General features: G+C 44.3%; 1 protein-coding gene across 1 annotated transcript in view; it reads left to right on the forward strand.

The window, feature by feature from the left end:
• Positions 1 to 24802, forward strand: part of STK32A (serine/threonine kinase 32A) — a 168226-nt gene extending 143424 nt beyond the window's left edge. Inside the window, exons 10-13 of the mRNA XM_060240559.1 lie at positions 15724 to 15849; positions 16213 to 16341; positions 19879 to 19943; positions 22894 to 24802. Of these exons, the coding sequence (XP_060096542.1) occupies positions 15724 to 15849; positions 16213 to 16341; positions 19879 to 19943; positions 22894 to 22987 (414 nt within the window). The 3' untranslated portion in view covers positions 22988 to 24802. The remainder of the gene's footprint in view (positions 1 to 15723; positions 15850 to 16212; positions 16342 to 19878; positions 19944 to 22893) is intronic.
• Positions 24803 to 25168: the final 366 nt, after the last annotated feature.

Raw genomic sequence — 25168 nt, forward strand, 5'->3', positions numbered from 1 at the left:
ACGCAACCCCAAGCTGTTCTGCTCACTGTTCCACAGAGAGCACTTCTATCGCTCACGTGGTGGACTGTACCCAACAATCTCCTCGAGGGCAAGCCGTTTCTACCGACTTCCCCGACGGCCACAATAACAACAGATGCCTCCAAGTGGGGATGGGGAGCCCACCTAGAGGACAAAACTGTCAGAGGGCTTTGGACGACCGCCGAGAGCCTCATGCATATAAACTGCTTAGAACTGATCGCGGTGCACAGAGCTCTTCAATCATTTCTTCCACTAATAAAGGGCCAGCATGTCCAGATCTCTACGGACAATATGGCAACTGTTTATTACATAAACAAGCAAGGGGGCACCAGATCCCTCCGTCTCTGCCGTATAGCCGTACTGCTTTGGGAATGGTGTGTCAAGCACAACATATTCATGACTGCCATTCATCTTCCCGGGGTGGAGAATATTTTGGCCGACTCCCTCAGCAGGATTCGCATAGACGACCACGAATGGTCCATCAATCCGATCTACCTTCGGCGCATCTTCCGTTGCTTCGGAACACCCAAGGTGGACGCCTTTGCGTCCAGGGACAATGCCAAGTGTCCTCAGTTTTATTGCAGGAGGGGCAACGACGCATTTCTGCACAATTGGACAGGTCCCCTTCACTACTTCTTTCCACCGACCCCCCTTCTGACACGTGTGTTGGTGAAAATAGCTCGGGATGGCACAGACTGCATCCTCATTGTGCCATGGTGGCCTCGGCAACCGTGGTTCACGCGGCTGCTTCAACTGTCACGCCACACTTACTGCCGGCTTCCTCCTGCGGGCGACCTCCCGTCTCAAGCCAACGGTCAGGTTCTTCATCACAACCCTCGAGTCCTGGCCCTGGCTGCCTGGAGAATACATCCACCTACCTCTCAACAGAGGTAGCCAATGTCATACTCAACGCAAGAAAGCCTTCCACGAGACTTTCTTATCAGCGTAAATGGAAGCGCTTCTGTTCCTTTGCGACATCTTCTCATCTACAGCCGGAAACGGCTCCACTTCCCCTAATCCTGGACTACCTGCTTTCTCTACAGAAATCGGGTCTCTGTTATTCCTCCTTGAAGGTTCACCTTTCTGCGGTTTCTGCTTTCCACAATCCGATTGATGGCAAGACTGTGTTCTCCCATCCTTTATCAAAGTCCTTTCTTAAGGGCATGTTGCACCTCAACCCACCTGTTAAGCCCTTTGTTCCGACTTGGAGTTTATCGTTAGTCCTTTCCTGCCTGATGAAAGCCCCCTTTGAGCCTATGGCTACCATAGACCTCAACCTTCTTTCCTGGAAGACAGCATTACTCGTAGCCCTTACCTCGGGCAAACGGGCAAGTGACTTGTGCGCCTTCCGCTACGATCCTCCCTACACCATTTTCCACAAGGACAAAGTTGTTTTGCGACCGGACCCTGCGTTCCTGCCTAAGGTTGTCTCCCAGTTCCACCTATCAACCTCAACTTCCCTACCAACCTTTTTCTCCAACCCATCCGACCAGGGTCAACGGGCCCTACATTCCTTGGACGTTAGAAGGGCTTTATCCTTCTACCTTGACCGTACACAACCTTTCCGTAAGGACCCTAACCTGTTTGTGGCCTATGGAAACCCTCACAAGGGTCTTAAAATTTCTACCCAACGTCTGTCGAAGTGGGTAGTCAGTGCCATCAGGTTGTGCTACGAACTGGCTAAACAGCCTTTGCCCGAAGGCCTTAAGGCCCACTCTACTAGAGCGGTCTCGACGTCTTCGGCCTTTCTACAAGGCGTTTCTCTAGAGGACATTTGTGCGGCTGCATCCTGGTCCTCTCCATCCACGTTCGTCTCCCATTATGCGTTGGACGTTCGTGCGAGACGTGACGCCTCCTTCGGTCAAGCGGTCCTCAGATCCATCTTCCACTGAAGCCAGGGGTGAGTGCATCCGCTTCCATCTTTACGCTGCATACCATGTCGCATGATGGGTGATTGCATGTGATCTGATTGGTTTCTGTAACTAACTTTCTTCTTTACCAGCACCCTCCTCCAGGTCATCTAGCTGGCTAGTCACCCATGTGTGGGACTGCACAGAGACCACGAAGAAGATAAACAGGTTGCTTACCTGTAACTGATGATCTTCGAGTGGTCATCTGTGCAGTCACACACGCCCACCCAGCCTTCCCCGCTGCTGGCCTCTTGTAATTGTTGCTTAACCTTGTATAGTGTCAATGCCGGCGGCGGCTGGAAGAAACTGAGTGGAATGGGCGCTCTCCCCCCGCTCCAGGCATGCGCGGTCGCTGCCTGCTCCCCAGAGCGGGAGGAAAGCGCGCCAAAAGACGTTATAGGCGAGCTATTGGAGCTCCGAGGTATGGATCCATTGCCTGCGGCAAGACCCATGTGTGTGACTGCACAGATGACCACTCGAAGATCATCAGTTACAGGTAAGCAACCTGTTTATTCTCAGTTTTACTGGACTGTATACCCGCTCTGACATACAGAGCACTCTACCTCTGACCCTCCCCTCCCCATTATTCCAATATAATTTATATCCAGGAATCACTGTATCCCACTGATTGGTCTCATCCCACCAAGTTTCTGAAATGCCCACAGTATCTAGGATTTCCTTGGTCACTAAGCATTCCAGCTCCTCCATTTTATCTTGGACACTTCTATTTGCATATAAAAACATCTAGTTACATCTTGGGGACCTCAAGAGGCTTTCCACTGTAGGAATTTCCAGATATCACATTTACCCTGTGGGAAAGTGAGAGTATAAACTCTATAGAGATGTTCACTTGACATCATTTATTCATAACAGCTGTTCAGACATTTTTACATAGCAATACTACTCTGGCTGTTCGCCAACAATGGTATTTTTGCCAGAGTAAGAGTTCTCAGATAACATGCCAAAAGGCATGTCTCACTAGAGGGAAAGGAAAGATTGGAAAGAGGAGCAATTTTGAAGGATTGGTCAACTTCATAATTGCTTGGAGGACCAGATGTTGACAAAAAAATTACAAATTACAAGAACTACTTTTTCAGCCTTTTTGGGGGAATGGGAATATATTGGCAATGATTGGAAAAATGATTTAATGAAAGCTGATACCAATTTTCAGTGAAAAGTGTAAGGACACAGAGGCTGTAAGCAGGAGGCTTGAGTGTATACATATCCATGGGCTGCCTTGTTCTTTTTCAAGAGCTGAACAGTGGGCAGAATCCCTCAAAATTATTCAGAACTCATGGTACAGTTCTCTCCTTGGTTCCACCACCTGGATAAAGGTATTTCAAACAAATTACAAAACAAATTGCAGAATTTTTTAAAAAAACAGTGGATGATTAAAACTGTTCAAAATAATAGAATGCCTGTAGCTTTAAGAAAATAATGGCCACTGAGTTCTCAATTACTATTTTAGAGATTGCTAGGCAACCACAACCGTATTTCTGAGTGTCCCATGTATTGGGTTTTGGAACGTAATGTTTTTTGGGGGGGAGGCAATGGGGTGGACTAGGGAGCCAAAACAGCCCTGGAAAGGGTCCTGTCTCTTTTCTAGTGGGGAGAACTCACTAGGGGCAACCACTGGAAACTCATTGCCTACCTGCCCAGCAGCCACTCTGCAACTGTGCCAAGCCTAGCCCAGCCCCAGCAACTGGACACTTTGCTACTCAGTCAGACTTTTCTCATGGAAAGGCTGCCAGGGAGAGGGAAAAAGGGAAGACAGAAGAAAGAACAAATAAAGGCGGGTTGGTTAGTGCTTGAGGTTCTCCTTTTTCAAAACTATGTACCATGACATTCTGAAAAGTGCCCTTTTGTGCCTTCTTGAATTAATGATACAGTGTCACCTTTTTAAAATTTCTGCTTTGGCCCACTGCATTTGTTTTTGCAGCAGTATGTATTATAGATGAAACCAACTGGGATGTCAGGCTTTGTCCTGGCTTTTGTGTGTCTAGTGAATTTCATGAATAAAGGTTCATTGCATCAGGTCAGGCAGTTTCTGCATAGGAAGGAAAAAACTGTTGTCAGTTCAGGGCAGAACAGGGAAGAGAATAGAAATCAAATGCTGACTGTTGCCAATGTAAGCTTATACTGGCCGCAGTCAACATTTGATTTTCCTCTAATCCACCTGTAATTCTTTATGCTTGCATTACAGGTGGATTAGAGGAAAAGTTGAACAAAAAGGAAACAACTGCAACAGAGATCAAAACCAGAAAAGAAGCTGTAGAGGAACAATATTTAAATGAGTGAAATTGAAAAGTTATTGAGCTAAAATGTAAAATATGTTAGAACTTATTCCTAAGTTTATACATTTATTGATGAAAAGTCTTCGTCAAACCCAAGAATAAAAAGGTGTAGAATATAAAAAAATGAGTACAAAATACTCCTTTATACATAACACAGTAATGTATAAACCTTATAAGATCATAAACCTTAAAAGATCAAACACATTTTCTTCAGTGGTCGTGAAATAACAATATACAACCATGGAACATTACAAAAATACAAGGAATATATACTAAGCAAAGAGCCAGGTCTGCTTTATATTATGCTGCTGAAACATAGAAAACATAAGCAAACAAACAAAAAAGTAAAATGTAAAATCAATAAATTACAAATTCAAAGTTTGTAAAATTTGTTTTTAAAATGTATTTATTTATTAAATTGGGTTTCTTAGTTGCCCTTCCCTGCAAGCAGGGCTCAGGGTGACTTACAACAATCAAAGACAAGAAATAATTTGGTAAAAATTTAAAATACCTTTGACTGAAGAACGGTACCCTCCTATCTGGGATGGTCGTCCTCTTCCATCAAGCACACAGATTTGGGAGGGACGCACGTGGAGTGATGAGGGAGGCAGGGGACACCCGCCTAGCCAGCCAGATCAGCCAAATAAACCCTGGCGATCAATGGGGTGATAGATGTCACAGCCAAATTGCCCTCATATCCAAATTTAAAATACCTAAAATGTATCGAAATCTAAAACATGTCTTGAGATGGTGGATGAAAGATGTTTCTGGAAGCTGCTCGGAGGGAGGGGTTACAGTGGGTGGGGCAAGTATGAGAGCGCCAGATTTTATACTGTCTCATTGTTGTCTTCAACCAAATGCCTGGCAAAACATCTCTGCCTTACATGCCCTGTGGAAAGGTAGTAAATCCCACAGGGCATGGATATTTTCTAGCAGAGTGGTCCACCAGGCAGGGCCAGGGCCACAAAAGCCCTGGCCCTGGTTTGAGGACAGCCAGATCATTCTCAGGCCAGGGACCACCAGGTGGTCTTATTCCTAGAACGTAATATTCTTCTGGGGGCATACTGAGAGAGACTGTTTTGAAGGGATGTGGGTCCTTGACCAAGACCTTGAACCTGATCCTGGTGCTCACTGGGAGCCAGTGCAGCTCACGCACCACAGGTTGAAAATGTGCTGTCCAAGGGGTCCCAGTGAGGACCCACATGGCCATGTTCTGGAACAGCTGGAGCTTCTGGGTCAAGTGCAAATATAGACCCATGTAAAGTGAATGGTGGTAGTCTATCCTGGAGGTGACTGTTGCATGGATTTCTGTAGCTAGGTTGGGACAAGACAGGTATAGGGCCATTTGCCTAATCTGGTGCAGTTGGAGGAATGCCAGCTTGGCAACTTTCACAATTTGGACCTCCATAGATAGGGTGGCATCCAGAGTCATGCCCAGACTCTTGACAGTCTGTGCTGGTGATAGGAGCACATGATTGAGTGTCGGAAGTTGGCAACCCAGTCAACCTCAGCTCCCCCCTACCCAGCCACAGAACCTTCATCTTACTCAGATTCAATTTCAGCTGACTCTGTTTTAATCACCCAACCATGGCCTCCAATTCCTCAGCTAAATTCACATCTTCCAATTCCTTGGCAACCAGCTGACCACCCATCAAGAGAAATAGCTGCATGTCATCAGTGAACATTTACCTCATCTTATAGGCACTGTTAGTGCAGCAAATTGCCTCAGCAGGAAAAAAAAATCTCAAAAGCATCTAATATATTGTCCTGTAAATAAGTTGAAACATGTTTCTATTAAATGTGTATAATTAACCAGACATGAATAAGAGATGGCAAAATGTAAACATGTATACAAACCAGTACTGGCTCCAAGTAACATATAGTTGTATTCCTGTCCTTCCATTAAGCAAATATAGCTAAGACTTTAGCACACAGTAAATAGATAAGACTCTTAATTACCTTTATAAAAACACCCTGTGGTAACAGTAGATAACCCCACAGTTACCACAGGTATCAATTAAAGGAGTATATAAAAATAACATATAATGGCAAACAGTTACCAAAACCTCAATTAAGGACAAAAAAAATATCTTGTCCAGTAAAGCTCCTTGTTCAGACCCATAGGAGCCATGGTTTTCAGGGTATAGATCCAAAAGGCCTCTCTTCTCTTCAGTTGTTGATAAACTAAAGTCCTGAGGCTGGAATTTTCTCAATAATCCAGAAATGAAGGTCCTTGTCAGTATGTTTTGCAGCACATAACTGTTTCACGAGTTGTGCTGAAGTCTTGCCAGTTCTAATGTAGCTCTTGGTTCTGTAATCCTTGTCTTAACTGGTCCTGTAGTCATCCCAACATACGTAAGCTTACAGGAACATTGTATTGCATATATTACTCTTCTGGTGTTACAATTCATAAACCCTTTAATATAATATCTCTTAATACACACAGAATTTTCAATTGAGTTAACCTTCAGACAATTCTGGTAAACGCTACAGTGTTGAAATGGGAAATACCTTCTCATACCAATTCTGCAGTTACTGTTGCTCCGCTCCTGGGCTTCTGCTTTCCTTGGATCAAGTAATCAATTCTCCACCGGTGCCCACAGCTCCTTCCAATTCTCCCCGATCTCTAAAAAAAAGTTTGGGAAGGTGCGGGGAGAACTGGAGGGAGCCACGGGTCAAAATGCACCCGCGCAGCAAGCCTAGGGGCACAGCAACAGCAACTGCGGAATTGGTAAAAGTGTTTTTCCCCCTACAAGAAGAAGAAGATAGAAGATATTGGATTTATATCCCGCCCTCCACTCCGAAGAGTCTCAGAGCGGCTCACAATCTCCTTTACCTTCCTCCCCCACAACAGACACCCTGTGAGGTGGGTGGGGCTGGAGAGGGCTCTCACAGCAGCTGCCCTTTCAAGGATAGAGGCTCAGAGCAGCCTACAATCTCCTTTACCTTCCTCCCCCACAACAGATGAGGTAGATGAAGATATTGGACTTATATCCCACCCCCCACTCCGAAGAGTCTCAGAGCGGCTCACAATCTCCTTTACCTTCCTCCCCCACAACAGACACCCTGTGAGGTGGGTGGGGCTGGAGAGAGCTCTCACAGCAGCTGCCCTTTCAAGGACAACCTCTGCCAGAGCTATGGCTGACCCAAGACCATTCCAGCAGGTGCAAGTGGAGGAGTGGGGAATCAAACCCGGTTCTCCCAGATAAGAGTCCGCACACTTAACCACTACACCAAACCAGCTCTTCTGTTACAGTTGAAAGTGGTTTGAGAGATGTAATTCTGTACTATGGACAAAACTGACCCTTATGTTTAAAGGCAGAAGTTTAAGATTACATTTCAGGATATCTGATAAAAGATGTCAGTGGTTGTAAATGGTGAAAGGAATAAGGTAAATTCAGACGTCAAGGTTGAAAGCTATAAGAACAAAGATTTGACATCTGTGGGCTTCTTGTACACATCTGTACAAATAAAGGAACCAACGCAACTGATCTGAACATCTGCAAAAAACCAAATTTGATGGCAATCAAATTTAATATCGTTTGATAGATTCATTGACTGAATTAATATACTCCTCAAATTGATTTAACACCTCCTCAGGGTTCTTCCAAATCATGAAAGTATCATCTAAAATTTTAATACCTTTTAATACACTTGCTAAAGACATTTTTAAACGAAAAATATAGAATTGTAAGGTTTTTTCCCCAAGACTGTTTCTGACAAGGAGCAAAAACAAACAAAAATTGACAAAAAAAGAGTCAAATTAACCTCTCTATCAATTGGGTGGGATTGAGCATACACTTGGAAAATATATCTCAGGTGCCTATAAACCTCCTTCATTTAGTCCTCTTTATTTAAAACAATTGCACCTCCTTTACCAGCAGGTTTAAAAATAATGTCATTCCCAAGTCCCAAATAATGTCATTCACTGAACTGATTTGGTTGCATCTTTTAATACAGATGGATTTAAGTACCTCCATATGGGACTGCTGTTGCATGTGACTAGCTCTGTTCAGTTCTACCTGGATCAGAGCCAGGGTATATTACAGCAAAAGGTAATTGTATTTGACATTATCTGTTCACTTACGTAACATTCAGGTGCTGACTTGATATCTTTGGCACCTAGGATGAATGCCACACACATACTCCTTGTAACCCTTGATACTCAAATGATGTGCCAAGCCATTATATTAAATATATGACATTTAAGGAAGTGTTTCTTATCTTGTTTGCAGTGCTTGGCACCAAATGTGGAACTAAATAACAGAATCCAATTATAATAATTGTCACATTTTTTGCACAAAGGAAAAACAAGGTCATAGTACTTAAAGCCAAATGGCTCTACTTTTTATGTCTTATATATGCACATTCTGAAGAACAAGCTTTTTTCATTAGATGTATCTAACAAAAAACCCCAACCTTTCAGCCATTTAAAAGTCATGTACATTGCATCTTGTACAAAAGTTCAGCTTAGCTCTTTTCATCATTTAAAATGCTGTACTACAAAGCTTCAGAAAACACACCTGCACCAAAGTTCATGTGTGCATGTCCATACAACCCCGAAATAAAGTGGTGATAGCCAGTTATGAATTTTGGCTTATAGTAGGATATCTTTATGTTCTTTATTCTTTTACTTTTCTAGGTTTTAATTTCCCTGAATGATTTGCAATTCACTAATTATGACATTTAAATGTGATTTTCTTTGCATCAAACAGATAGTAACAGTATAATAAAAGAATTAACTTCTGCAAAATCTTTTTTTGTAAGCAGTTTGTCACAGCAGGAGACTTTGAATGATTTGTTCAAATTCAGAAAGTACCAATAGGATGATTTAGCTCAACTTATAATAAGGAGCTCAGAAAATTATTGCTTAAAACAGAGTGCTTTCCAATTTTCAGCCAAATAAGTAAAGTAGAAAAGTCATTAGTAAAGAACGGAATGTGGTTCTGTATCCTGCCATAGATAACGTGATGTATGGGAATGAGAAAGAGAAAGTTCTGTGGCAGTGGCAATGGCTTTTCGACCAGCATAAATTAAATTGCTCGACAGGTGGAATAAAATGCATACTCCAGAGGTTCACTTACACTGGTTTAAGGGGGGGAAAAGAAGGTAGAGTGTTTTTCATTGTCAAAAACCTGTACCCAAACCTTGTCAAAACTATACTACTAAAACTGATTTCCTTTGAAAGATTCTCCAGACAGTTTCAGATGATTTTTTCCCACTCCTATTTTTTGCTTTTTTTGTTAATTTATTTGCCACATTTTCACTCACCAGAGGCCCTCAAGCAACTCACTTAAAATAAAACAGTGTATAAACTGTCACTAAACTATAAGATATAACCAACACCAGCAGTAGTAGCCAATGGTGGCCCTGCCACTAGGCAAATTAGGCATTTGCCTAGGGCATTGGGTCAGGAGGGTGCCAAATTAGGCACCCCCTCCCAGCCCAGTGCCATAGACAAATGCCTGCCCTGCTGCACTGCCCGCTGCCCTCCCCTGTGGTGCCTGCACCTCTGCTCCCACACTTCCGCCCCCCCCACCAAGCTGCAATCAAAGCCAGAGGAGGGTGGGGAGGGTGCCCAGCTGGCACGCAACCTCTGCAACATTAGAGAGCATGCAGAGGCTGTGCACCAGCTGGTTGCCCTCCCCACCGTCTCAGAGGGCTCTCCCTACCCTCCTCCCTGCCCCCTTCAGAGACTGCCACAGAGGCTGGGCGCCGGCTGGGCACCCTCCCTGCCTTCCTCCAGCTTTGCCCATAGCCTGCGACGACGGGAAGGGTGTGGGTGGTGGGGCAGGCACTGCGGAGGAGGCTGGCGGGGAGGGGCTTTGCCTAGCACAGGGGTGGCCAATGGTAGCTCTCCAGATGTTTTTTTGCCTACAACTCCCATCAGCCCCAGCCAGCATGGCCAATGGCTGGGGCTGATGGGATTTGTAGGCAAAAAACATCTGGAGAGCTACCATTGGCCAGCCCTGGCCTAGGGCACCATGCGCCCTTGGACTGCTCCTGGTAGCAGCAGTAGAAATGAACAGCCACAGACCCAGCTTTTTAAAGGCCCTACGGAATGCAAAGGTCTTCTTCAGTACTGGATTACGAGGGCATCAGCTTGACAAACCCCTTTATGGAGTACCACATTAATAAGACAGATGTGGCCATCAGTATAAGTCTTGGAATGTCTAAAGCGTCATATTCTTTAGAATGTCTAAAGAATATGGTGCCCCTCATATGACATCATTCAGTGAGATTCATATGGAATTCCATATTCATATGGAATTTAGTTTACTTCATTTCTTGTCTGCCTTTTTCTAGAAACTGTGGGCAGACTACAGAGCTGTCTTATATACACTGAACAGCCTTATATACAGTCTTATATACAGTGAACAGTGGAATGATACAAGACCATACAAATGAAAGAACAATGAAATTTATAAGAATATTATATCATATAAAATTGATTTCACAATAAACAAAATTCCAATAAATTAATATATTCCAATAAATTGAATTTCACTGCTAGAGAAGTGTTGGAAGTACAAACAGTGTAATACATCCAATAACAGTTCCATACAAGAGTGAGGGGGAGGGGAAAAGCTGCCTAAAAATTTCACAGGCAATTAAAATAAACCCCCATTAATTATTTAGTAAAAAACAATGCCATTTATTGCTGGATCTGAAGCCCAGCTAAAAGGGGCCTAGAGCAGATCTGTCATCAACGAAGGCACTCTGCCACCACTCTCTCACAGCAGTTTAGAGACCTTCCACACCAGGATGGTAGTCTGTTTGCTGATATAGTTCCATATGAAATTGCTCTTGCAGTGAGATTCCAGACATCCGACGGTAATCAATTTTATCTCCATTTTTAGCAGTGGTTTCTCTTTCACACCTGATTTTCATTGAAGTCCCCCTTCTCTCTTTCATGTGATCTTCAGGATTGTTTTTTAAGGAACATGGATAAAATAGTAATAACACAATACCTTTTAGAAAAGCCTTTTTAAAAATTCCACATATTTGCAGACATCTCCACCAATCATCTCCCCCTTCTCTAAAAGGCAGTCTGAGCTGTACTTGGTTCTCTCTCTCTCTTTTTTAATTGAGCATGAGGAAAGGCTGAGGGACTTGGGAATATTCAGTCTGGAGAAGAGGAGGTTGAGGGGGACATGATTGCTTTTTTTTTTTTGAAGGGCTGCCTCTTAGAGGAGGACAAGGAGTTCCTGTTGGCAGTAGAGGAGAGGTCTTGCAGTAATGTGTTTATTGGGAAAGGCTTTTTTACAGTAAGAGTTGTTCAACAGTGGAATCAGCTACCGAGGGAGGTGGTGAGCTCCCCCTCACTGGCAGTCTTTAAGCAGCAGCTGGAAGAACACTTGTCAGGGATGATCTAGGCTGATCCTGCATTGAGCGGAGGTTAGACTAAATCAGGGCTGTCAAACACCCGGCCTGCCCAGGGCTTTAATCAGGCCCGTGGGGTTCTTTTCTCCCCCTCTTCCTCCTTCTGTCCTCACCCTTTGAAGCCCTGATGCTGCAGATGCCATTTTCAGCTCCTTCTGCCTTGTCTTTGCTGACTTCTGGGCTTGCAAAGCTGAAAGCAAAACACAGAATGGATTTCATTTTGAGATCTCTGCACCCACTGATCTTAACAGAAAATCCATTCCACTGTTCTTAACAGAAAATCCATTCTGTGTTTTTCTTGCAACTTTGTGCTGCAATGTATTTCAATGGACTGGAGCTAAGGCAGCTTTTTGCAGCATTTATGGCCAGTTGAAGCTCCTTGAAAATAAAAGGTTGCTCCTTTGAGCCAGTTTGTCTCTGAGGAATGAACTGGTGCTTAGTGAGTACTCTAACCTGGGAACCCACATCTGAAGGGGGATATTATAGTGGAGAGTGCCGTTGTCAATTTGAGTAGACTCGGGAGGGAGTGTGGGGAGAGAAGCTTGCAATACCTAAGCATTTCATGTTTTCCCAGTCTCAGAGCATTTTATATTTTTAATTTCTGCTGTGATCTTTGTGCCTTTTCTTCATGTTTTATTTTAAAAATTGCATTGCCAAATCCCAGTATTCCCCCATCTTTCCATTTTAAACATCAAAAAGAGTTTTAAGCATGTTTTAAATGTAAAATAATATTAATTAATTATGTATATCTGTATCCTTTATAAAGTTTGTATCTCCACTACCTGGCAATTCATTTTATGACACACACGACTCGGCCCCACAAAGTCCCATTTGTGTCAAATCTGGCCCTCATAAGATGAGTTTGACATCCCTGGACTAGATGGCCTGAATGGCCCCTTCCAACTCTATGATTCTGATTCTAAACTCTCAACAGGGGTCAGAAGCAGGCAGCCATTGATCATGTGCTTGCTTGGAGAGCTACAGAAAGCTTCAAGGCAAGGGAACACTAGAGATTTGCAACTCCTGTTCTATATCTTAACTATTGATAGGGCATATATAGAGAGAAGGACAGAGGATCCCTTGCTCAGTCTGGTGCTATGCTAAAAATATGCTTGTGAACTTTTAAATAAATATAACTTTAAGATGCTGGCAGTGGTTCTCTGTACCACATAGACCAGTACCATCTCTAGCATGCTATTTTAAAAAGAGCCCTACGAGGGGGAAGGCTGGCAGTTTACAAGTGGCTGTTCCTCCAGGGGTACACAAGGAAGTAAACTGTCCCCGTGGTGACCAGACACTGGACAGCAGGAGACACAAGGGCAAGGCCTCAGAGCTTGGAAAGGAAGCTAGGAGTCCTGACCCTCATAGTGGGCAATTCCTTACAAAGGTCAGGTGGTGGTGGTGGTGGTGCTATACTGGAGAGAGAGAAAAGCCACTTCAGTGTTGGGAAAATCTTGGAAAGATGATGATGATGATATTGGATTTATATCCCACCCTCCACTCCAAAGAGTCTCAGAGCGGCTCACAATCTCCTTTACCTTCCTCCCCCACAACAGACACCCTGCGAGGTGGGTGGGGCTAGAGAGGGCTCTCACAGCAGCTGCCCTTTCAAGGACAACCTCTGCCAGAGCTATGGCTGACCCAAGGCCATGCCAGCAGGTGCAAGTGGAGGAGTGGGGAATCAAACCCGGTTCTCCCAGTTAAGAGTCCGCACACTTAACCACTACACCAAACTGGCTCTGGAAGAGGGTTTGCAGGCCTGAGCAAGCCCATTCTGCCACAATGGTCATAACTACTTTGCATCCACTTCTGTCATGGCACTAACAGAAAATTGTAAAGCAATACAGACAGTTGAAAGAGGTATGGAATACAACACAGGTCATCAATTCCCTATGATAAATTTCATCAACACGTTGTTCTTTGGAAGTATTGTAACTAATGCTTGACAAACTTGAAAAACAATGATAACATATCTCCATCTGTAAAACGTTCTTGCCGTACAAACTTTTCTGTGGATTCAAACAAGGAAAAGCTAATACTTCCTTGGAAAAACCATATAGGTGAGACTTTATGGGATCCTCTAACATTACTTTTGTGGCAAAGTGCCTGCATAAGTATTGCCATATCACACCACAAAGGTAACATTAGAAACCTCAGATTACATGGGAAGGGCCCATAACATGGTTTCCTTCCTGTGCCAGCATTTTTCTTCCTGGAAACTTGTACATTATTATGGTACAAAGGATGGTCTCCTCTACACAGCATGGTCTCCTCTGATGTGGCCCAAAGTTTCTAACTTGACTAGCACAGAAAAGAGCAATATTGCACTGGCTCCCACTCTGCAAAGCCAACACCCTGATTGTTGGAAAGGGTCCAGTGAATAATGGTGTTGTGTCCTTGGATAATTCAGATTTTTGTGGTTTGTGTAGTAAGTGTCAGATGTGTTGTTCGCAGTATTTAGACCAGGGGTCCTCAACCTACGGCCCGCGGGCCAGATGCGGCCCGCTGAGGACGTTTATGCGGCCCGCCGGGTTATGGAAAAATCAGACCGGAAGTGACGTTCGACCTAAACTTGCGTTAGCAACGCACACTTCCGGCACTGGGCTGAGGCGGCGGAGACAGAGTGTGAGGTGATACCGAGGTGAGGTGAGTTCCCAGGCCAGGGTGTGTGGTGTGGGGAAGGGAGAGAGATGCAGAAGACGGAGAACTGACGGCCCGCGGCCTTGTACAGTAACGGCAGTCCGGCCCTCCAACAGTCTGAGGGACAGTGAACTGGCCCCCTATTTAAAAAGGTTGAGGACCCCTGATTTAGACCATCTAATTGAGCTTCATTTCAATTAGCTTACATTTCCAAATGAAAATCATGGTTATATTAATCAATTATCTTGTTCCCGTAACCATTTATTTATTTGTCAATACTGCATTAAGTCCTGTCTTTTCCATTTAATTAGTGATTTCTTATGTAGTACTCTTTTACTGAGATGTTTTATTAAGAAGTTGGATAACAACTTTTTATATTCCTGGAAAACCCATTGTCTTTTAAAAGCAAGATATAAAATCACATTTTTTTGCATGTTGCACTTAAGTGGGTCACAATCCTCATGACTAATAGTGCAAATCTATGCAGAGTTACTCCAGTCTGCATTCATTTATTTCATTGGGTGTAGACTGCACTGAGTCTTCACAGAGTTGCTCTGTCAGTCCCACTTTTATACCAATGGAGCAAGCTAGTAATGTTTGCCAGTTTGGTGTAGTGGTTAAGTGTGCGGACTCTTATCTGGGAGAACCGGGTTTGATTCCCCACTCCTCCACTTGCACCTGCTAGCATGGCCTTGGGTCAGCCATAGCCCTGGCAGAGGTTGACCTTGAAAGGGCAGCTGCTGTGAGAGCCCTCTCCAGCCCCACCCACCTCACAGGGTGTCTGTTGTGGGGGAGGAAGGTGAAGGAGATTGTGAGCCGCTCTGAGACTCTTCGGAGTGGAGGGCGGGATATAAATCCAATATCTTCATCTACCTCACAGGGTGTCTGTTGTGGGGGAGGAAGGTAAAGGAGATTGTGAGCCGCTCTGAGACTCTTTGGAGTGGAGAGCGGGATATAAATCCAATATCATCATCCAATATCATCATCATCCCTTTCAGTGGGGATTAGTCAGAACTCATTTTAAACTGGAGTACAGTATAAATCAGGGAGCTCTTTGGTGCAGAGTGGTCAGATGCAGTACTGCAGTCCAAGCTCTGCTCACGACCTCAGCTTGATCCTTGCGGAAGCTGGATTCAGGTAGCTGGCTCAAGGTTGACTCAGCCTTCCAAGGTTGGTAAAATGAGTACTCAGTTTGCTGGGGGGGGGGGGGGGAGTGTAGATGACTGGGGAAGGCAAAGGCAAACCACCCCGTAAAAAGTCTGCTGTGAAAACGTCATGATGCAATGTCACTCCAGAGTTGGAAATGACTGGTGCTTGCACAGGGGACTACTGTTACCTTTTTATCTTTTACAGTATAAATCATCCATGGTTCTGTCTATATCCTGTCCAATTTCCTACTTGTGTGTTCTTTTCCATTTTTGACACCTCGTGCCCCCAGTCTTTATCATGTTTATAATACCGCTTAATTCCCTTTCTAGTTGATGGAGGTAAATCAAGATGAACGGTATTCTCAATTGAGTGATATCCAGGACATTTCCTATTTGGCTGATATCAACTGGGATGCGGTTTTACAGAAGAGAATAATGCCTGGATTCATTCCAACAGTAAGACAATGTGTTATGTCGCTACTGTTTTTTATGTCAGAAGTCATAGATTATGATGATGATTGTAATGCTTTTGGTACAGAAAGCCTTGAATGCTGTTCAAGATATGTTTGTGGGAATTCCATACCATAGTAGAAAGAGAGTTTATGGAATATATAAACTTCTGAAAGAGACATATAAATGGAAAAACTGGTGGAGTCTACTCTCAAATATAAAAGATATAGTGACTACTCATTCTCTAGTAGCTATGTTAGCTAAAAGTCCAGTCCTTTTAGGGAAGAGTTCATTGAAGGGTTTGGGATATCAACCACACTGTAAGCCACATTCAGCTGTATTTAGAATGGTTTCTCTATGTTTTTGTAGAAAGGCAAGTTGAACTGTGACCCAACCTTTGAACTTGAAGAAATGATTCTGGAGTCCAAACCACTTCATAAGAAAAAGAAACGCTTGGCCAAGAAGGAAAAGGAAAGCAGTAAAGATGATTCCATGGAGGTGAGACAGCTTCCAATTATTTTTCTATTCTTTGCACTTACCAATGGATTCCTTGCCAATTTAAGAAGCCAACATTTTAACACCTGCTTATTCATGTGGCAGTTCTCCAGAAGTGCATGCAAATAGGCAAGACAAATGGGACTCAACAGATACCCTTGTGGGGGGGGGGGGGGCAAATCGCATCCTTCTCCTGTTTGCCCACTGGACCAACCACTTGCCAGTCAGCCTGCCGTCCAGCACCGCTTCCTGCTGCCCCTTCCTCTGCCTATCTACGTGGTCCATCCAATGGAGTTTGGTGCCAAATCCCATTCCTCCTGCCTGCCTGCAGATAATAAGCAGCATTGGCAATCTTGCCAGTGGAGTGGCTGTGCAGTTGCAGCTCCTGCTTTGCCTTCCCCACCTGCCTCCAGTGGTGCCATCACAGTGGCAGAGTGGGTGGCAGGGGGGCATGTGGCTCCTACTTCTTCCTTGGCCACAGAAAAAAGGCAGCAGAGGTATGACTGGCAGTCATCACTTCCCATTCCACTGCCTGCCTATGGAGGAGGGGCATAGTGGATAGGCTGGCACCCTCAGTGGACTCTCCCGGAGCTTCATTTGACTGACTCTTTTCCCCTGCTCACAGCTGGCTCACAATGTTCCTCTCTGTTTTGGAGGGATTTAAACCCTCCTCCGTTTTGTCCTCCAGATCTGCAGAATTCCCCCATTCTCTGAGTCAATTGATCTGCATGGGGGACAGGTTCAGGATTAGAAAGGTCTGCATACCGTTCACCTCTGCATAGTGGAATAACAAAAGGAATTTATACATTAATTGGTTGGTATGTTGTATTGTATAGTGATGGTGAATATAACGTTGTGCTCGCAGGTCTGATCTTAGAATAATTACTAATGGAAGTAAATCAGCAGTGGAAGTAAATGACAGAGGACGGTTAAATGCTTACCTGAGACAGAAAAGACACACACACACACATCCCCTGACCCCATTTTGTACCCTTTCCTCTCAATAATCCTTTCTCTCATGTTCAAAATGCCAGTGATGTTATTTTTCAGCCTTATCTTATTTTGAGAAGTGGTTTGCATATAATATTGCCAATGTGGGACTTGCTGAAGGGCATGTGATACCTAGCATTCATGGCTGCCGTGCTACAGCCATTTTGTGGGGATGGTTTATGTGTTGCTGACTGCTACTGGGAATGCTGGAATGGGAAGAAACCCTGTCACTACCCTTGCTCTTGTAATCACATTGCTTAAGCAGCCGTATTACAGTGGCTTCCATGGCACTGTTTTTAGCATATGAAGGGGCCTAATTGGGATATCTGGGATAAAGTGGAAAACTGTGACTCTGTAGCTAAGAGTCACAGAAGGAGGGAGCCAGAGGGGGGGGGCATAGAAGGGGGGGCATGGGGTGAGAGCAAGAGAGGCTGGGGACTACCCCTCTCCCTCCCCCCCTCTAGTGTGATTTAAATTGCATGTGAGCTCTGAGTCCCCTTCTACCTTTCCTGGAGCTCAGCCTGCAGTGATCAACCTCTGATTCCAAAGTTCAAAAGGCGGCTGATTTGCATCTTTGTGCTCCCTCCCCATTTCCCTGCTTTTCTGTGCCCTTCCCCAACTGGAAGCAGCAGGGAGTGTGTGCAGCTCGTACACACTGACCGGGGGAGACATGTCCTAGCTGCCCTCCTTCCTCCCCCCTGAAAGGACTCTAGCTGCCCTTGCAGCCTGTGCAGTCTAGGGGCCTCTCCTCCCACCCACCCAAGAACTTACTGTTCAGGCTCATGGGAGTGGAAAACAAGGCAGCACAAGGGACCCCCAGCTCTTCATGGCCGGACTAAGAGCTGCTGGGAGCAGGGGGTGGGACTGACTGCCCACCTGCCCACCCAACTTTCAGAATCTGCCTGCCCACCCACTCAACTTTGCTCAGAGTGCTTCAGGGGAGAGCTTGCCGGTGCCACTACCTGCTTCGTGTGCTGAGGCGGTCAGGGTGAGGGGTCCAGAGGGGAAGGGGGGAGCCAAGGCTTGGGGAGGGGGGCCTGTAAAATCCACAAGGAGGCTGGGCCCTCTGGGCACCATAGGGCGCTACGGGCCTGCGTGACTGCATGCTGATAACCATTTAGGAAAGAGCAATTCATCATAATAGGTCTCTAAACACTTAATAATTAATCTGCCACAAGATGAGAATTTTACCATTCTTTTTTTACCAAAGAGAAAAGTGTATTAGATCCCAATATCCCAGTTACTGGTGCCCCTTGGTTTACTTTCTTTTCCTATCATTTCTTTACTTGCCAGCGAAACCTGTATTATGGTACCTTGAGTGCCTTCCCGGCCGCAGTGACCCAACTAACAGTCACTTCCAGGCTGAATTATTTTAACTGTCTCTACATGGGGCTGCCCTTGGCTCTGTTCCGGAAACTCCAGCTGGTGCAGAATGCAGCTGCATGGATGTTGCCACCAATGCCTATATGGGCGCGAATCCATCTTGTGCTGCGTGAACTGCACTGGCTGCCTGTTGAGTACCGGATCCGGTTCAAGTATTTACCTTCAAAGCCCTATACGGCCAGGGGCCAGCATTCCTTCGGGACTGCCTCTCCTCGTATAAGCCCTGCAGGTCTCTACAATCAGCCACCCAACATCTTCTGCTGGTCCCTGGTCCCAGAGACATCTGACTTGCCTTGACCAGGCCCTTTCCTGATGGTAGGGTTGCCAATCCCCAGGTGGGGGCAAGGGATCCCCCGGTTTGGAGGCCCTCCCCCCGCTTCAGGGTCGTCAGAAAGCAAGGGGGAGGGGAGGGAAATGTCTGCTGGGAACTCTGTTATTCCCTATGGAGATTTATTCCCATAGAAAATAATGGAGAATTGATCCGCGGGTATCTGGGGCTCGGGGGGGGGGGCTGTTTTTTGAGATAGAGGTACCAAATTTTCAGTATAGCATCTAGTGCCTCTCCCCAAAATACCCCCCTAGTTTCAAAAAAAATGGACCAGGGGGTCCAATTCTATGAGCCCAAAAGAAGGTGCTCCTATCCTTCATTATTTCCTATGGAAGGAAGGCATTGAAAAGGTGTGCTGTCCCTTTAAATGTGATGGCCAGAACTCCCTTGGAGTTCAATTATGCTTGTCACAGCCTTGATCTTGGCTCCACCCCTAATGTCTCCTGGCTCCACCCTCAAGTCCCCAGATATTTCTTAAATTGGACTTGGCAACCCTACCTGATGGAATGAGCTCCCCTTGGAAATTCGGGCCCTGTGGGCCCTGCTTCAGTTTTGCAGAGCCTGCAAAACAGAGCTCTTCCATGAGGCCTTCAGTTGAGACAGCAGATGTCACCTGTCATTTGGCCCCCCCTCCCCCTCATAAGTTTAGCTGTATTTTCAGCTGGTTTTATTGTAAATTTAATCTGTTCTAATTGTTTTAAATGTTTGTTTTTTTGATGGAACCCACCCTGAGCCTGCTTTGCGGGACGGGTGGGATATAAAATAAAAATAACTTTTTTAAATGGTATACTGAAAATTTCTAATCACCTGATTTTTTTTTCTTGCTTCCATAATGATAGGCATACCACCTTCAGAGAAACCTGGAGTCACTCCAAAGGGACTTCCTCATTTTCAACAGAGAAAAGTAAGTATTGACCTGAAAAAGTAGACTTTGTCTTGGCAAATCTGCACCACCACATCGGAAACTCTCCAGTTTTAATGAAGTCTGATTAGTGTTCCTCAGAGAAATAAGAAGTAAGTTTGGCACGGTCTGTAGGAAAGTATTGAAGATTGGGCAGTGTGCAATGGCTTGCTGTTCAGATGTATGCATCTTAAAGCCAAAACCAGAAAACTTCACCTAAGCAGTCAGTCCTGCTGAATTATGAAGACTTTTCACGTGATAAAATACAACATAGAAAAAGTGGGTTTGTATGTCCTTTAGGGAAGAAATTATGTAGTTAGAGTATGATTGTTCGGTTCCAGCAATAACAGGTAAATGTTCTCTGAGCAGAAATAATCTATTATTGAGACTTTTTGACAAAGGTGGCCATTTCATTCCCTTCACACTTTCAGAGCCCACTAGTGACTCTAGTCTTGCCTAGTGATGTCTTAGCCAGTTTGGTGTAGTGGTTAAGTGTGTTGACTCTTATCTGGGAGAACTGGGTCTGATTCCCCACTCCTCCGCTTGCAGCTGCTGGAATGGCCTTGGGTTAGCCATCGCAGAGGTTGTCCTTGAAAGGGCAGCTGCTGTGAGAGCCCACTCAGTCCCACTCACCTTACAGGGTGTCTGTTGTGGGGGGAGAAGACAAAGGAGATTGTAAGCCGCTCTGAGTCTCAGAGAGAAGGGTGGGGTATACAATTCTTCTTCTTCTACTACTACTACTTTTGGATAATCCAGCAATATTAATTTTCCAGCTCCAGTGGTAGTGTAGTTGTGCTGCATAAAGTGTTCTGGAAAACACTGGGTGTTATGCCCACACCTCTAGTTATCAGTTGGTGGGTTCGAGAAACTGAATGAAAAATGCAATTTTTCCAGTTGTCAGTTTCAGTACTAGTAAATATAGTGCTGTATTAAGAGATAAATAAACTTCAAGGGAACACAGTGTCAAAGTGCCAACAATGAAAATACACTGTAATGTTATATCGAACACTCTTATTGACAATGATATATGCAAAAATTTAACATATGTAACGTGATGAAATTCTAAATGAATTTTATATAGAAATTGTCTGCACGTGGACTGTCTTATGTATTGAATGAACTGGAAAGGAAAGGAAAGGAAAGATCCCCTGTGCAAGCACCAGTCGTTTCCGACTCTGGGGTGACGTTGCTTTCACAACGTTTTCACGGCAGACTTTTTACGGGGTTGTTTGCCATTGCCTTCCCCGATCTTTTACACTTTCTCGCCAGCAAGCTGGATACTCATTTTACCAACCTCGGAAGGATGGAAGGCTGAGTCAACCTTGGGCCAGCTACCTGAATCCAGCTTCTGCCAGAATCGAACTCAGATTGTGAGCAGAGTTCAGACCACAGTACTGCAGTTTTACCACTCTGCATCACGGGGCAGCTTTGAACTGGACAATAATTTCTATATAAAAGTCATTTAGAATTTCATTACATTACGTATATTACATTTCATATTTTTGCATATATCATCATCTATAAGTGTTTGCTGTAACATTAAAGAGTGCATTTTTGTTCTGTTGCTGGTATTAAGAGATACGATGGCATATGCTGGAAATAAACAGTGCATGTGGGGAATGGCAAGGACTTGCAGGGGCATCTCATTTCCCCTCATGCTATTTCTTGTTTCCTTTCCCTGAAAGCTGCTAGAGCCATTTCCTTGTCCTGCTTCCTTCTCTCCTTCCTGTCCACTAGCCAATCTACCTTTACCTCCCGTATCTAAAGCTTTCCCTCCTTCCTTCCTCCTGGCAGCCTCTCCATGGGGAAACTCTAAGTGGTTCCAGGTAGGTTGGACTCAGGTGTGTCTTGCCAGGTGGCAGGCCAGCCCAATAGTGTGGTGTCAGCCAAAGTGCTGGGTCCAATTACGCAATGGGAAACCTGCAAGGACTTGCGGAGGAGGGGGACTCACTTTCCCTAGTATCCCCCTTCCCACACTATTTCCTCCTCTTGGTAGCCCCTATATCAGCTTTCCCTTCTCTTTCCCACCCACCAACTGAACAACCTTTTATCTGCCCCTACCTCCAGCTATATTTATTATTTACTTCACTTATATCCTGCCTTTCACCATGATGGAGACCCGAAATAGCTGGCATTATTCTCTTCTGTCTTCAGAACAGCTCTGTGAGGTAGGTTAGGCTAAGAGCATGATTACCCAGTGAGCTTCCACCCAAAGTGGGGAGGGATTCAACCCTGGGTCTCCCAGATCTTAGTCTGAAAGTATCCACTACATTACACTGACTTTTGCAGGGCGGCTGCTGTTGAACAATAGCAAACAGCTGGGCCTGGATGCACCATGCTCGATGAGTCTTCCCTTAAAGGCTAAAACAGCCCTGCAAGGAACCGGGTCGCATCTATCTGCCTTTTGCTAACAGAAAACAAGCAATTGACATCACTGTTGTGTTTGCCCAGCAACCTGTATAAATACTAGTGGGATCTTCTTTCTTCAAAGTACAGGTGTTGCTTCTATTACTTGTGGGGTTATTAACCACCTTTTTAAAAAAGTATTTATTTAGATTTTCTGCAAACCTGGGACTTTGTCCAAGCTAGCCTGATCTTGTCAGATCTTAGAAGCTAAGTAGGGTCAGCCCTGGTTAGTACTTGGATGGGAGAGCACCAAGAAAGTCCAGGGTTGCTACTCAGAGACAGGCAAGGGCAAACCACCTCTGAACATCTGTTGCCTTGGAAACCCTAAGGGATCACTAAAAGTCAACTGTGACTTGACAGCAAAAAAAAAAAAAAAACAACTGTCTGGTCTGTTCATGATTGCAGTCTCTGGATTTAAGCATCTACAGATTTGGTCATGTTGAGAATTAGATATATTGATAATGCAGATGGCAAATAGACATCTCTTGGATTGCTGGATCTCATTGTTGCATTATTAGGGACTTTGGTTTCTCTTTTTTCCCCTTAGGATGAGGAAACAACATAACGAAATGCAAGAGAACCTGACAGTGGCACAAACCAAAGATGACCACGAAGAAGACGACCAGAATAATAATTTGTGAAATCTATTTAGCTTCAGCTCTGGTGATACTTTTGAAGTCCTGGTTTGAAACCCTGCTTCATGGAGCATCAGAAACTGCTGTCATGTCAAGGCAGAGGCCTTGCTCTGAGGCTTCCTAACCTGAAGCTGGGTATCTCCTTCTGCCGTAAGGAGTTAAGCTCTAGTATCTTGCCTCAGTAAATAAGGCATAGATACTCATTTTATGCCTTTGCTGCCTATGACCAAGTTAAAAAAAAAAAAGAATGCTCCCCCCTGCAAGTAAACAAAATGGTGGAAGGTCTATTTCACATTTCCTTTATGTAGCAATTCTTTTGGCAAGACGTTGGGATAGTGGTATCAGACAACAGTCAGCTGTTTATAGGAAAACATAAGATATTTATTAAGGGTTTGCTTGTTGGGTGACTGCATATTTTAACAGATGTTTCAGAAAGAAGGGCTAGAACCACAACTGCACAAATGCAGTGCAGTGGATTCCAGTGGCAATATCAAATGTTGTAATAGCAGCTGCCCTGTCCTACAGCTTATATTCAATGCACCACCTTAAAATATACGGAGAGAAGTAGTCTTTTGTTATAGGCTCTTTCTGACACTGGCAATATATGTATTAACTAGCAATCAAAAGATTAATTCAGTGCAACTTCTGACAGAGTATGTGAATAAGGCCTTAGAACTTCTACGTGAGCCAGAAAGCAAATCAGTGATCAGATTCCAGAATGGTACTGAGCCTTATTAGTCTGCTGTAGCAAAGGCTTTAGAGCACCTTGAAGCCAAACAGATTTGTTGGGACTTAATTGATATAAGGTCTACCACTTAAGACTTGCTTATAGATGGAATGCACCAGCAAGTTCAGTAGCATACTTCAGCCATAATGTTGGGCAAGAAGGATGATTGTAAGCATTTTTAATAAGGGCAACTACTACGAAAAACCAGAGTGCTGTTTACTCAACTTACCTGCTAAAGATTGACTCCTGTGGTTGGTTGGTGACCATAAGGTAATTTGTATCTTTTCCATGTTGTTAAGTGTTATATGAAGCTTTGTAGGATTAGGTTGCTATCTGAGCCAATATAAATTCAGATTTCCTAGGAGCTGCCAAAAATCTGAGGTCTGGTGTGAGCGTATCAAACGTTAGGTGAACCTCACATAATTAAGACTTCTACTTAGGAAAATATAGTGTGTAGCCATTAAAGGCTGACAATTCATCACGAGTCTCACTATTGACGTGGAAACAAAGCCAGGATCTCAAAATTGGTTCTTTTCCCAGGCTTTTGCAATTTTAGTTAAAATGGGGTAAATAATTGTTCAACTGTAGGCCAACATGGTAAAATGGTAACAAATGGCCTTTCACTTTCAGGTATGTCCTATATAGTGCAATGAACTTTCTCAGAAACTAGCAGCCATCATTTTAAAGTCCCACTGACTTCAAAAGGAGAATTAAGCCCCTCCCATTAAAATTAATAGAGGAGTATTTCACAAATGTGTTTAACTGTGCCTCAGTGCTGATTAAAAGAAGCTGGGCACATTTTTGAAGGCGGACTTGGAGTCATTGTTCATTTTGTACAACCTAGCAAGCAATCCAGACTTTTTCTATACACACATTGCAGCTTTCTACAGCCATAAGCTGCATTCTGTTAATCTCAGGCTTCTCCTGTATGTGCTTCTAGAAAATGTACTTCATCTGTATGCATTAAGTATCCACACTGGAAGAACAGGGTGATAAGGTCCCCCTTTTTAAAAATAAACCAAACTACTGGATGTTGAAGTAGAATAACCCTCTTGAGTGTAACAGGAAATAAAATATATATTATTTAAGTCCCATTGACTGTATCATACACCAGTCTTATGTATATAGGAAATAATACGTTAGTTTTGAAGCAAACATTCAATCACTGTTTTAATAATGCACTCCCAAGTTATGGTCCAGGCTCCCCATTGGCTTTATTTTGAGATCAACAATGAGGCCAACTTCTGGTTTCCGCTGTGACAGCATCAGACGCTCCTCAGAGGTTCCTCCCTGGAGAGTTACTGAACTGGGCAGTTTTGGCAAGGTTCGGAGACTCCAAACCTGATGGGACCCTAAGGCTAAGGGTCACCCCACAGAGAGCATGACTTTGGGTCTCTCTTCGAGTGGAAGCTGGAAGGTAGAGACCCGTTGAGTCTGCTCTGAGGCACTAGCTGTCCGGA

This window comes from Heteronotia binoei, chromosome 5 (assembly GCF_032191835.1).
Source record: "Heteronotia binoei isolate CCM8104 ecotype False Entrance Well chromosome 5, APGP_CSIRO_Hbin_v1, whole genome shotgun sequence".
Lineage (NCBI taxonomy): Eukaryota > Metazoa > Chordata > Lepidosauria > Squamata > Gekkonidae > Heteronotia > Heteronotia binoei.